General features: G+C 39.8%; 1 protein-coding gene across 8 annotated transcripts in view; it reads right to left on the bottom strand.

The window, feature by feature from the left end:
- Positions 1 to 15,506, bottom strand: part of Nbas (NBAS subunit of NRZ tethering complex) — a 289,617-nt gene that overhangs the window by 142,166 nt on the left and 131,945 nt on the right. For all 8 annotated transcript variants that reach the window (XM_015995503.3, XM_042267446.2, XM_015995506.3 and 5 more), the window contains exons 31-32: positions 11,020 to 11,132; positions 6,064 to 6,177 (exon numbers count right to left, since the gene is read on the bottom strand). In XM_015995503.3, coding sequence (XP_015850989.2) covers positions 6,064 to 6,177; positions 11,020 to 11,132 — 227 coding nt within the window. The remainder of the gene's footprint in view (positions 1 to 6,063; positions 6,178 to 11,019; positions 11,133 to 15,506) is intronic.

The raw sequence follows: 15,506 nt of genomic DNA, 5'->3' as shown, positions 1-15,506 counted from the left end.
TTCGAACAAACTGTGGGCCCTGCTAAACCCCAGCTCGGTGCTGGCTCTCCACAGTGCAGTCTCAGCATCGACCTCACCAATTAGCTTAGCCGGAATCCCCCACTAGGAGGGTATTTTACTGCCTCATCTCATATGTTCATTTCTCCTCTGAAAATATTTGATCATTCTAGGCTCTTAAGGAAGAATTCCATATCCTGTTAGGTTCAGTGAGTGAAATCATCTCGTCCCTTGATGGATACTCTTGTTAATCTTACACACACACACACCCCGCACGCACGCACGCACGCACGCACACTCACACAAAGAGCACACAAGTACACTAGTATTTGTAGTTCAGCCTTTCACTGAGAAGCCAACAGTAGGAGAGAACTCCAGCACCTTGACTTCCTACAAAAGCACACAGAAATCCAGCCCACTGGAAGCAGTAAGATGCCACAAAGCTACAGTAGACCCATTCAGTTAACATTGCCAAGGTAATTGAGACTATTGGGATACTCAGAATTCAGGAAAGGCAAAACAAAGTTTGTATGCCCATTACTCTAGTTATTGCCTCAGATATGTGTGTGGCCTTCATGGTATTCTGTGCCTTAATGAGTACAGGATTCCTGAACAAATACTCAAAATGGAATATGAAAAAAATCACTTTCCTTCTGTTTCAATATATTGGTAGAATAGTAAGACTAAATTGATGCTGCAACACACTATTTGGAGATGCTTCAATGCACAGCAAAACTGCACACAGCTAGCTATTATGATACAACACATGTCCATCAGAGTTTAAGGATTTTAATTCCCTACTGACCTATGTATGATTGCATAATTTTGAGACAGCTTCTGTAGAAACTAGACATCTCTGGGAGCCCTACATGGCCTGAGAGATGATACTAGAACATGAGTCAGCCTGGGCACCAGAACACTGACTCCTTATCATCCCAAGTGCATGGGACACTCTCATAGCACTTTCCTCAAGAATCTATGGTCATGAGAACCACCACATTCACTATGAACCTGCTATCTTAATTCTTCTTTCCTTTGTGCCCAATGTACATCTATTTCCTATCTTGCACCCATCTGAATTTGCTGATATAAACTTTGAATAACTGTGAGACAGTACAGACCTGGACTTTTAAATAAGACCTCAATTTCAGTGTTCAACAGTTAATGCCAGGAGGGACCAAGCACTCAATGACTACATGGGCTACACTGAAGGGATTTTGCTTTGAATCCATCCTTATAAAAGTGTATGACACATTCCTTGCATTTAAAAGGAATGTCTGAGAGATAAACATCTAAATACAAAGTCCTTTAGAAAATGAAAACTTTAGTTGAGACGATCAGAGACCACTACCTATCCAAGTAACACTCACAAGCACTTAGGGGCTGGTTTTTGCTAAAAGCACTGACCTGCAAATGCCCAGTAGGTGCCTAAAAGCTTGATAAACATCAGCCTCTCTGTCTCCATTGCATTCATCTCCTTCGCCCGAAGTCACTTTGTCCTTCAGTCACCTCAGGTTCCAGAAACAACAGGTCTAATGGATAAGCAGCTGGTAGGAGTAGGATCTATCCCCAAGCAGCCATCACTGTGGTACTGCAACAAGGCCAACCAGGCCACTTTCCGACTCCTCTCCCTTCCATGTAGAATCTAGAAGCTCTGAAGTAACATCACTAATGCTCCTCACACCATTAGTTTAGCTATGGTGACTGAACTTCTTTTCAGACTTTTCACCTTTACTCTTTTGGGTTTGGGGACTGGTGGCCAGACCTAATATGTAGGTGTCCTCAGAGTTGAGCCTGTGATCTAGGACTCTACTAATCAAGGCAGGAATCAGAACCGCCAATTCACCTCTAAGTAGGATGTTTCCACTTCAACCAATATTTGCTTTTTCTAGTTTTGCTTATTTTCTTAAACACCTTACAAAAGCTTCCCCCTTCTATTCCACAGAACCCTGAATCAATTCAGATTTGATTCTGCCTGATTCATGATGCCATCTGCTAAAATAAACTGTTTACACTTTTAATGTATCTCCATTTAGCTTTTAAGAAACCTGTTAAGCTTCCTACTGAAAAAAAAAAAAAAAACCTCAGTGTAGTAACCCCAACCCTAAATCAACAGTTTGGAATAGTCTCCCTCAACATTTTGAGCAAATATTAAGACCTTTTTAAAATAGCATGCACGTATCTCAGTAATGCAGACATAGGTATGTCAGGAACGGCAAGGATATTTTTTTTATAATATCTTAATGAAAATTTTCTATTATTTTAAAAATCTTTATGCTCAGTTCAACTGCATATACACTCACTGTACCTGTAATGATTACCAGAAAGCTAGCATGGTTCAAGCCAAGGGCATTATGAAAACCTAGTTTATATATTCCATTAAATAAAAAAGTGTTATGCTATTTACAAGTGTCAAAGGCACTGGTTCACCACCACTCCCAAAAACTAGCTAAGTTACGTGACATTTTTGTCTTAGCTTTCCTGAAAAGGTAGCAGCATGAAAGAAGGTACAGTTCAACAAGTAATAATAAAATAATTAAATATGCTATAAATTAACTCAAACTTATTTTGGTAAGGAAAATATCATGCTCTATTTTTCATTTAGAAAAAACAATCTTCCCTCTACCTTCAATAATTTTTATTTGAGAAGACTTCCTGTAAAAAGTCAACTAAAAAAAATTAAAGGTTAACAATATGCATACTTCCTATACACATAGGGGGTGCCCCAGCAAGTGACAAACCCCAAGGCAGCATCTTGGACACACCACATCCACTGACAGAAAGGAAGATCCTTCCACAGTTTCCTCTTGAAGCCTGCTCAGACATTCTCTGTTAAATTGGCAATGTTTTATTTCTCGATTTCCTACCTAACACTCTTGAAATGTTTGCATTTATGCTCAATATATACAATAGTGAAAGAGCCAGGTGTATTTTTTTTCTCAGGGGTCTTGGCTGGGCTCCAAACACTAAACTCATTGTTGAAGACAATGTACAATACCCTAACAGCTAAATGGAAAGGCTAGTCCTGGATAATCGTGGGAGGCCAATGGAGCGCAGTGGAGGACTCACAGATGTAAGGGGTGGGATAGCGTGGGGGGTGAGAGGTTCCTGTACACAGCAGTCTTAGGCCACACATGGGGAACCAGACCAGTTCCTTCCCAGTGAATCTCAGACGCAACCAGCCCACCTCACAGTAGCAGAAGCAACTTCGTGCAGATGTCTCGTGGGCTGTCTTTGCTCTGCTTATATAGTAGAAACACAAGTAACAGAACAAGGGATTCCGCCTATTCCTTCTCTTTTGATACATTATTTTAATGGCTAGGCTCTCCATATGCAGCCTAAACTGGCCTCTAACTCGCAATCTTCCTGTCTCAGCCTCTCTAAGAACTATGAATATTTGCATGTGCTAATACCTTTATGTATTATTTTCTTTTATCTAAAAATCAATAAATCCCATATTTGACGATTTCTGCATGAACAGTCATATAACTGTAGAAATGTGATGAATGAGATGAAATACACAGAGGTCACTTAGTGCCATCACACAACATCAGACCAAAAGGGGAAGGGAGCAAGTCACCTGCCTGGCTAAAAACCAAACTATGTAACTTCTCTAATCCTGTGTCTTTCAAAATAAGATTCACCTCTCTGCCTATGAGGCACATAGTAAGAAGGAACAGAGATAAATATTAAAAAATGAAGCTGAATGAAATATTAAAGAAGGAAATTGAAATAACTGTTAATAAGTTTTATGTGAAGAGTGGCCTAATAGCAATGATGAAGTCCAAAGTTACTTAGCTGAAAGTTCAAATCTGATCAGGTCATCCAAAACTGAATACGGTGAAGAGCAGGCCTTCTACGACTGATGCCTAGGAAATGCTGCAAAGCAAGTAAACTCTTAGAGAGAACAGCCAGGAGTATGGGGCTCATGGAGAGTATGAAAGCAATGATTCATGGCTGGTGGTGGTGCTCATGTGTGTCATTCAGCACTTGGGAAGCTGAGGAAGATTTGCTGAGAGGCTAGCCTGGGCTACATAACAAGCCTGTTCCTTCAACAGTTTGTCTGAAGAACGTTAGTGGTTCCACAACAGACAGCTCTGAGTATTGAAGTTCTCGGTCCCACGGTCACAATATACAGTGCTCCTGTTCATGTACCTTTAAATACTTAGTGGGGGTCCTAAAGCAACAAAATGATGTCTGCCATGTGGGTACACCAGAAACAAATAATGCCTAAAGGCCAACCTTTAACAAAAACGTGAAAGGTCTTGACTTAGTAAGCAAAGTAAGAACAAGTCTTCAGCCTGTAAAACTGAAAAAGGGAAACTTCACTAGTTTTATCGTAACACCTCAAACTGCAAAACCTATGGTCAATGGGAAGGGTGCTGGGTTAAGATAGAAAAGACGTTAAATTTGATACCTGATAGCTGCTTTTGTGTAAATGCACAAGGCTCACAATATCAATTTGTTGAACACATTTTATACTTTAGCATTATGTTCCAATGATACTGCTCCAAGCTGTAATAGCATACAAGAGATGCACATTAGTGTCTGTAAAGTGGAGTGTGGCCAATCTGAGGTGATCTCAAGTTTTAGAACTAAACTAGCTGCAATAAAGAAAGTAGGTCCAAGTACCATGCATCTCCACATGCTGCTACGGTGTCCTCAGGAGGGATGCTCTCCTAGTAGGACTGTTTGAAGGTTGCCAGGTCCATTCATTATATGTCACAAACTAGGCAAGACACTATCCTAACAGGTGCAGAGGAGATGCACACGGCAACTTTAAAAGCTGGGTCTTAATGAAATCCATCCTTCAAGTTCAAAGAACTTGCTATGCACGCACTCAGTTGGGTCTCTTATTATTGGACTATGGGTAACCAAAGGGGATAGCTTTCCTGTTTCCTAGATGTGTGATCTGGACAAATAAAGCTTACAAATTTATAACAGGCACACATACACACATACACACACACACACACACACACACACACACACACACACACACACACACAATCAAGATCAAACCATTTTTCTGAGACTACACCCAACATTCTCCTAAGTGGCCCAATATGCCTCAAAGAGAAGCATGGCCCCAAGACCTTTCCAAGTCTGTAGCAAATGTCAATGCTACGCTCCAAGCTGAGAAGTAACACATGTTTACTAGAAGTATAGGTCTTAATACGAGTTCTTCTTATTGAGAGATTTTGAAATAGTAACCTATGTGTCTACTAAATATATTGAATTTTTAAAGGTTAGAAATAAAAACAAATTCTCTTTACTTTTGAGTCTACCTCTTGGTTTAGACTAAAACAAATTCAAACCATTGTTAATGGGACAAAATACCCAACAATTATTCTTACAGAAATAAATGTGTGTGTGTGTGTGTTTATGTGTGTGTATATATATACATGTGTGTGTATGTATATATATATATATATATATATATATATATATATATGTATATATAAAATAAAAATACAAAACTAGCACTAAACTATTCTTGCAGATAGGAACACTCTGGTTAACAAAGCAGGAGTGTTTAACTTCTGGAGTGAGAAATTTTCCTTAAAAGTCAGGCTCCTATTTCATCCTGGTAAGCAGAGTGTTTAACTTCTGGACTCCTGGATTTCTAGTATAAAATGGGAAGCTAACCACCACTGTGATAGTTTCAGAGAAAACTGAATGAGGTAAAATGTATGAAACTTTGCCAAATAGTAAGTGCACAAAATACTCTAACAAGTTTATCAGAACTAGCAAACTAAATCTGGCTTGTGAGTGTGCTGGTGCAGTGGGCACTTCTCAGGGGAGTCTCCTTTGAGCAGTAACAGTGGCTTCTGCTGACTCACAACCACAAACCCTGAATAAGTTTGCTCCAAGGGCATCTGGTTTCCACAAAACTTCAGTACAAACTTTTATAACCCGCTAAGATTCCTAGAAAACAGTTGTTCTTTAAAAAAAAAAAAAAAAAAAAAAAAAAAAAATGTTCTTCTGATGCCATTACAGAAATCCTGATGTTCACATAGGCTGATGTGAAAAATGGCCCGGGAGTTTAGCACTCAAAAGACTTACCTGCAACCCTCAGCAGCTCAGCGAGGCCAAGAAGCTTGGCTGATTGTTTGTAGCATGTGGCGGACTGGGAAACACACTCCTTGATGAGGCTGATCCGATCAGAACATAAGCGCACTAAAAAAACAGACAATGAAGCATTGTGTGAAGACATAAAGGGGTCTCACAAATGTTCAAGTGTAAGGGGATCCAAGTGAAATTATTAATCTCAGACTGGCTGCAGTAGCAAACCCCTGCAATTCAACCGTGCTGAGGCCAAGGCAGGAGGGTCATACATTTAAGTCCATCCTGGACTAAATAGTAATAACTCATCTCCTCAAGCCCTGCCCCAATTCAAAATATACATGTTGTAACACACACACATGTGCGCACATGCGCGTGTGCACGCGCATACACACACACACATACACACACAGTGAGACAGAGGTCCTCACTATGTAGCCCTGATTGCAGATTGCCTGGTTGTGCAAGAACCCTCCTGCCTGCCTCCTGAGTGCTGGGTTTATAGGGAAGTTACCACTAAGCCTGGCTTCCAACAGCCTAATTCTAACTCAACCTCACCTCAGGCTAGAGGGCAGGAGTCTCCCAAGGGCACTGTGTTCCACTTCTCCCATGGCTAAGCCCAGTCCCCTCACATAAACTAGCACTCAGGAAAATGAAATGCCTCACCAACCAATTCATATCATAGAGCAAAGAACATTTAAAGGGGAAAAGTCAAAGAACATCAAGTGAGCTCCAGGGGTAAGTGGTTTGTACCCAGAGTAGCATGGCAAGGAAGACAGCATTGTTAGGCAGCTGGCTTGCAGTAACCATGACAACTGCATCAGCAGCTAACACTAAAATAGAGACGAACTGTGTCTCACGCAGGGTCTTATGTGTAGCAACCACACAAAGCCCACCCTAATAAACAGGTTATTGCTTCCAAGGGAAGAAACTGGAGTACAGGGAGCTTTAGGTAATTTAACAAAAGTATCACTGAAAAGAGGCAGGTCCTGAATTCAACCCAACTCCCTAAATTTTGTCTGTGGCTTTCATCTTTATTCCTAAGTCCATGTAAATCCTTAAACAGCCTGCCCTTTGGAAGCTGCTCCTGTGCAGTTGGCTGAAAGGGAGCACACGTCTTAGGGAAATGAAGATATGGTGGGTTCTTTGAAATGAGCCTTCTGTTTTTACCTTTTTATTATAATGGAATCTGGACCTTACAGAAAGGTTGCAGGTGTGTTGCAAAGATATCTACATTGGATTCACCAGCTAATCATTTCTTCTGCTCTTATACATGTATATACAATCATGCACCCATACACTCACACTCACTCCCTTCCTCCTCTAGATGCATACACACATACACAGACAAATACTTTTTTTTAATCATTTGAGAAAACATTGCAAACCACATGCCCTTTACACCTCAGTCTTCCAGTGTGTATGCCCTGAAGTTCAGGATGTTTGAAGATGGAAAGTTGTACATCACAGGACACTCATCCTGCTGAAGACTTTATGCAAAATATAAGGCAAATGTTTCTGTTAGTTCCTTCATGATTGCTGCAGTCGGTCCTACATCTGAGTACAACCTCTGCAAATTAAACTAATGTCCCTAGTTATCCATCCCAGTGTTACAGCCCAAATGTCCACCTCGCTAACCTTGGGCTTGCTCTAGGACTTCTTTGACAATGAATGAGAGTGGAAATGCTATGTGTGAGCAAAGGCCACCTCCTACGATTCCCCTGATGCTACTTCCCTCTGCATGTCTCAAGGCATGCAGAGTTGACCACAGTGGCCAGTTCCATTCACAGAATCAAGCCTGTGAGCTGCTGACACTTTCCATTTTCCACTATAACACAGTGCAGTCATGTTTTCTGAAGGCCTATGTCCAAGGTGTCTATGACTTGATTTTAAAGTGTGGGCTTTTCCCTAAGTATCTGCTGCCATTTTACATGTTTTCCTCCAGACTCCATAATATAATGACAACGAGACAGTTACTTTTTGACTTCCTAACACAATGTTTAAAGCAAAGCCTGTTATGGATATAACGCTTCCACACACAAAAAGCTGGGCCTTCTCTACCGAGTATGGCCTGTGTGCTTCAAATGGACGTTGTTCTAAAGTTAGGCAGTGAGTGGACCGGCTCCCTTACTGTTACCACCCTCCTTCCAACCACAACCAAGGTGGGAAACTGCAGTACTGGATCGTCATCAGGCCATTTTCCATTCAGTGAAACACTTGTTTTCTTCATTCATCCTGAGCAAGGCTTACTGATAATAGGTAAGTATTAAGCTGGACAGCGAGAGTCTAAGTAATTACAATTACCACACCAAAATCAACTCTTTTTTATCTGCTGTCTACACTGCTGGTACAACTAATACAACAGTTCTCTTTTACTGAGCATCTTAGGGTGACTAACTATATTTCAACAAATGATTTATAAATATACTTGAGCTCTTGCACCCCCACAGAAGAGATCCATGAATCAAATTTTCTATGTGCCATAGTTAACAAACATGAAAATACACATGTATACATCTTTTAATAACTGAAGATATCTATCTCCCTATAGATTTCACAGGAGCATCACATATTTTAAAGCCACTATAAAACATATGTACACACAGAGATCTTAAAGATAATTAAAAAGCATTTTGGTATACCTACACACACAAGTAACTCGCAGAGGACTCACAGAAGGAGTAACTTGTGCATAATACTGCTCTTCCTGCTTCCTATGAACTCATTCATCATTATTTGATTAGTGTCACTGGTCTGCATCTGCTGGGATGGAGCAACTTCTGTACCATAAGCAAAGGCTTCAAAGACAAGGCAACAGGACAAAATGAGCTATGAACACTGGCTTCCTATGTATGAAGGACATTATCCAGTATTCCTAGAGATGACAAGTAGTGCTGGCCACCTGGACTGTGGGGAAACGCAGCTGACTGCACAGGGGTGAAGGGCTCCTCCTCCACATACAGAAAGCTTAATGCCGGACAGTGTGATGGCTAATTTCAAATCAACACAGGAAGCTGGTAAGCCCCCAGACATTATAGCCATGACTCCTTCCCTCAGAAACTTCCCAGAAGGTGCATCTGACAGACAAAAACCACTAGCAAACATGCTGCTAACTGATCACCACAAGAACTCAGAACTCGCTTGGCATTCTAAAGGACCACAGCGTGCAGAAAATGTTTTTGTACAATACATCAATCAGCTCAGATTATTTAAATAGCTAAAATTCACACTCAGCTGAATATGCACAAGTACACACACACAATGCTGTAATTATTTATCCTCATAAAAGATAAAAAAGGAAAAAAACTTACTATGTTCTAGAATCTTCCTTTACTGAAATTAACAAATACATTATGGGGGGATGTGGGAGCCCGTTCTGGGGTTCTTTGTGGCTTTACCCAGCAGGTCCGAATAGAGGATGATCAGGACCATGGGCCTGAGTGCAGGTGTCTGAGATGGTCTGCACTTGGCTGTACTGGGGGAGGAGGGCTTTTGCTCCACCCGTTGGCATCTCTATAAAAACCCTGGACCAGAGACAGTCCGGGCCTGTTGGAGTAGGTTCCAGGCCCTCTCGAGGCTATCCTTTATTTTCTATCTGTTTATCTCCGCAAGATTCTCCGCTATAAATCCTTCTATCTAATATTTCCTGCTGATCGCACTCAAGAAAACTCTGGGAAGCTGTGGGGGTGGTGGGTAAACGCCCCACAGGGGGAGTAGCTAATGATTAAAAATTTTAGAATAAGCTGATATAGTTTTTAGTAACTTTGATTAATTTTCATGATTTTTAAGAAGCTTTGAGTTCAAAAGTTGCCTTAATGGTACATCGGAATAGACTCTCTATGATTTAACAATCAAACCATTGCCTTGCATATATACTCAGGGTGCTATTTACAACTGTATGATAAGTAGGTCCAGACAATGACATTCAGAGTAATAACAACAGTCATTTATGTCTTTCAAGCACAGCAGCTTTTACTGAGAAGCGAAACTTTGAGTAAAACCACAATGAAAACCCATGCAAAGCTTAAACCTCTGAGACTGTGACTGCTGGTGCCTGTCACACATGGCCCAGTCAATGCTAATACTGCAGGGGACAAAGGAACTCACCAGCCAGTAGCACCTCAGGGAACTGAGGCCTCTGCTCCTGTGTTATTTTTGAAAGGAGAGAGGACAACTATGGTGGAAGTTTAAAAAAAAAAAAATAGATGACATGAACGCAGTTATATTTCCCCCATCACTAGTTCCAGCCAGTTTGACAGTTGGGACGGCAGACTACAGCAGCCAGCCAAGTGCACTTCTCTCTAGGCAACCACCTCTTCATTCTGGGACCCGGAGTCCTGGATTTGAAGAGACTGAGAATGCAAGACTCTCTTATCAGCTAAACCTGCAACAATGCAATGCACTATCCACCATCTTCACAGCTTAGGACAAGCACTTGGGACAAGCTATGTGACCAACATCTGTCTGGACGGCTACAATATACCTGTTACGTTTAGGCAAAGGAACCTGAGCAAAGTGAAAATATCATTGGCAATTAAGTTCTGAGCAAGAATTCTCTCTCATCACTTTTAAGTCAAGCTTGGGAGTGGGTAGCTAGTTAATAATCTATGGAAGTAAAATACAAGAATAAGTTTTATGTCAAAACTGGAGTAAATCAACAACTGTCATCCATAAAAGTAACAAGCGTCTACATTTGTTTTGATCCAACGGCCTCATGCTCAGTTGCTCTGTCACTACTGTTATGTCTTGAAAGGTTATGAACAAGAATTTTTTAAAAATTCACAGCAAAATGTTTTTACTTCAGATTTCATTGTGAAAATAAAAAAAGAAAGACAATAGAATCTATTACTAATGTATTTAGATTATCAAAGATACTTTCAATGCAAAAAATAAAAAGGAATACTACTTAACTGGTGCAAAATAAGTTAGCAATGCAATACCAAGCAAAGGACATACCTTGCAAAGGCAAGATCTTTACCCCAAATTCTTCCAGATACCCCACAGCTTGGATGAGGTCTAGTTCCTCCTGAATGGCAGCTGGCCTGTCTGTTATGAGCTGTAAGCAGCACCTACAAGAAGTCAGATAGATTTTGAAAAGCAGCAGCATTAATTCACCCAAATTACCTTTCCATATTGAGCAAGAAGTGCTGCAACACTTATTTATCCAGCATCTACCAGACACCTGGTCTGCTAAAAGGCTGTCCACTCTCCCCATATCTATTCAACATAGGACTTGAAGTTCTAGCTGGAACAATAAGACAACTGAAGGAGATCAAGGGAATACAAACTGGAAAGGAAGAAGTCAAAGTATCATTATTTGCAGATGATATGATAGTATACATAAGTGACCCCAAAAATTCTGCCAGGGAACTCCTATAGCTGATAAACACCTTCAGCGAATTGGCTAGGAGGAAATAGGAATGGGGGGTGGGGGAAAGGTGGGGGGAGAGGGAGTAGGACAGAGGAATCTGTGGCTGATATGTAAAAAATTAAATTATAAAATTTAAAAAAAAGATTAACTTTAAAAAAATTCAGTAGCCCTCCTATACACAAATGACAAACAGGCTGAGAAAGAAATCACAGAAATATCACCCTTTACAATAGCCACAAATAACATAAAATACCTTGGAGTAACTCTAACCAAGCAAGTGAAAGATTTGTACTACAAAAACTTTAAGTCTTTTAAGAAAAATGATATCAGAAGATGGAAAGCTCTCCCATGCCCATGGATTGGTAAGATTACCATAGTAAAAACGGCCATCCTACCAAAAGTAATCTACAGATCCAATGTAATCCCCAGCACAATGCCATCAAAATTCCAACACAGTTCTTTACAGACTTTGAAAGGATGATACTCAATTTCATATGGAAAAACAAAAAACCCAGGATAGCTAAAACAATCCTGTATAATCAAAGAATTACATAGGGTATCATCATCTCTGATTTCAAGCTGCACTACAGAGCTATGGTAATAAAAACTGCATAGTATTGTCATAAAAACAGATGGGTTGATCAATGGAGTCGAACTGAAGATCCAGACATAAATCCACATTCCTATGGACACCTAATTTTTTATAAAGAAATCAGAAATACACAAGGAAAAAAGAAAGCATCTTCAGCAAATAGTGCTGGTCTAATTGGATATCAGCATGTAGAAGAATGCAAAAGGATCCGTATCTATTACCCTGCACAAAATTCAAGTCCAAGTGAATCAAAGACCTCAACATAAATACAGATACACTGAACCTGATAGAAGAAAAAGTGAGAAATAGCCTTGAAGGCATTGGCACAGGATACAACTTCCTGAACAGAACACCAATAGTAAAGGCACTAAGATCAACAATCTATAAATGGGACCCCATAAAACTGAAAAGTTTCTTTAAGGCAAAGGAAACCATCAATGTTTTGTAGACAAAACAGTAGCGTACAGAATGGGAAAAGATTTGTAACAACCCCACATCACACAGAGAACTAATATTCAAAATATATAAAGAACTCAAGAAACTAGACATCAACAAACCACATAATCCAATTAAAAATGAGGTACAGATCTAAAGGGAGAATTCTCAACAGAGGAATCTCAACAGAGGCATCTCAAATGGCAGAGAAACATTTAAAGAAATGTTCAACACTGGGCCATCAGGGAAATGAAAATCAAAACAACTATAAGATTCCATCTTACACCTGTCAGGATGGCTAGGATCAAAAACACAAGGGACAGCTCATGCTGGTGGAAATGCGGAGCAAGGAGAACACTCCTCCATTTCTGGGGGGGTGGGTGCAAACTTGTACAGCCACTTTGGAAATCAATATGGCGGTTTCTCAGAAAATTGGGACTCGATCTACCTCAAGACCCAGTTATGCCATTCCTGGGTATACCCAAAGGACACTCAACTATACACAAGGACACTTTACTTAACTATGTTCACAGCAGCACTGTTTGTAATAGCCAGAAACTGGAAACAACCCAGATGTCCCTCCACTGAAGAATAGATAAAGAACATGACTGACATTTTAATCCCACAGTAACCCATGAGATAAGCAAATGTCAGGGTTTGCTGAAGAAGTTCCTAGGGATGAAGCGATTTGACAGCAGGAACAGTGACAGATTGCTATGGTACCCGCTTTGATGCAACATAAATAACTCTGTTTAATGGTGCTTTGACTAATGAGTACAGAGGCAATGAATACCTGAAAGGGGTGGCATTTGTTTTGTTTTTTTAAAGATAGAATTCATATGAATTTTGGTTTCCCTTCTAGGAAAAGAGATGTGCCTTCATTTGTCTCAATATGGAATCCCTTAAGAAATGACCAATAGGGGCTGGAGAGATGGCTCAGTAATTAAGAGCACTGGCTACTCTTCCAGAGGTCCTGGGTTCAATTCCCAGCAACCACACAGTGGCTCACAACCATCTGTAATGAGATCTCATGCCTTCTTCTGGCCTGCAGGTGTACACCTAGGCAGAGTACTGTATACATAATAAATAAATAAATCTTTAAGAAATGACTAAAAGGTTGCACACACTACATTTTCTAACAGAAGAGAAGAATCAGTTGGTAACACAATATTGATGAAAATAACAAGAGAAAGTGATTTGCTAATCAACAAACAAATGACACTTGCTTTGTTTGCTTTGAGACAGCAACTTTCTATGAGGCACTGGATGACCTGACCTTCTCACTTTACATCTGAATGTACGTTTAATATATAAAACTAAAAAAATACACGTCACGGAGTTTCAGTCTGGGACATAAATGCTACGGCAGCCCACAGAGGCCTATGCAGATAGTGGAGGAGTAAGAGGTAAAACGTGAGCAGTCCACGAGAGTGACTAGGACACAGGTCACTAATGACACGGCTTTCTGTTTGACTGTCATTTGTCCCTTCGTGAGCACACTGCCTGTTAACATAAGCTGCACGGAGTCCACGGAGAGTCCCAGTGTTCTGAGACTAAGGGCCAGATGGCGCCTCTTCTTGGGCCTTCTAGACCCATCAGTTAGAGAAGACCACACAGGAGTCTACTTTCCCACTGGCTCCGTTCAGCATATTGTCCTCAGTGGACCCCACTAGACTGGGAATCACAATTAATGACACCATTGTATTATTTACTTAAACAGATTTACTTTAAATATAAAAACACAATAATAACCTGAAATTTTTTCATTATAAAATGTTATATCATATTACTTTTAAATTGCGGGACAAATGTCAGTGAGTATTTTAAATTGTATTGTAAATTATAATTTTTTAATTCACATTTTTTTGTATATGAAATATTAGATAGTCCATATCATACATCAAAACTGGAATGTTTATTATATTTTCATTTACATTATTAAAAGAAATACAATAAAACATTAAATGGAAATGAACATTACTTTCAATGTATATAATTTGAATGAATTGTATAAAACTATGGAAAACAATATATATTATTATCCAGAAAAAAATTAAGTTTTTAAAATTAAATAATACAGAAATACTCTGCAAATAAGAAAAGAGAATGAAGCAGATCTGCATGTTATCAGATAAAAAGATATTCAATAATGAATATAAGCAAAAAATAAGGTATAAAAATTACATATATACAGCAAAGAGTTATTGTCTTAAAGAGTAGAAGATAAACAATGAAATATTTTGAAGGCACACACAAGAAATTAATTTAAAAGGCAGATGAGGAATAACGTTAAGAAAACTATCAATTTATAGTATATCCTTTTATATACTTTGAATATAGTCTTAGTTAGGGTTTCTACTGCTGTGATGAAACACCATGATCAAAATCAAGTTAGGGAAGAAAGGGTTTATTTGGCTTACACTTTCACATCTTATCAATTATTGAAGGAAGTCAGGACAGGAACTCAAGTAGGGGAGAAACTCAAACAGTATGGGAACCTGGAGGCAGCAGCTGATGCAAGAGCCTTGAAAGGATGCTGCTTACCAGCTTGCTCCCCGTGGCTTGCTCAGCCTATTTTCTTATAGAACCCAAGACCACCAGCCCAGGGATGGCACCACCCACAATGGTCTGGGTCCTCTTCCATCAATCACCAATTTAAAAAATGCCCTATAGGCCTGCCTACAGTCCACTCTTATGGAGGCATTTTCTCAATGGAGGCTCCATTTTCTGCAGTGACTCTAGCTAGAGTCAAACTGACATAAAACTGTCCAGCACAGATCTCTTTTGTTTCCTCAAGGAAAGGCCAGTTAATAACCAGAATGGAGGAGATGTTTTCTATAACCCATACCCTGGTAAACATAGATGCCTTAGGGCTTACTAGGTCAGAATTATTCCAGCACAACATTATATACACATGGGATCACCTGAAAATCAAAGGGTATCCTTGTGGGATAGAGAGGGATGCAGGGAAGGTGCAATGCAGTAAGGGGATTTGATAATCATCTGAGAAACACCTGCCTAAGAGCTTTAGGTCAAACACAACTC

Source organism: Peromyscus maniculatus, chromosome 22 (assembly GCF_049852395.1).
Source record: "Peromyscus maniculatus bairdii isolate BWxNUB_F1_BW_parent chromosome 22, HU_Pman_BW_mat_3.1, whole genome shotgun sequence".
Taxonomy (NCBI): Eukaryota; Metazoa; Chordata; class Mammalia; order Rodentia; family Cricetidae; genus Peromyscus; species Peromyscus maniculatus.
This window is presented reverse-complemented; position numbering and strand designations above follow the sequence as displayed.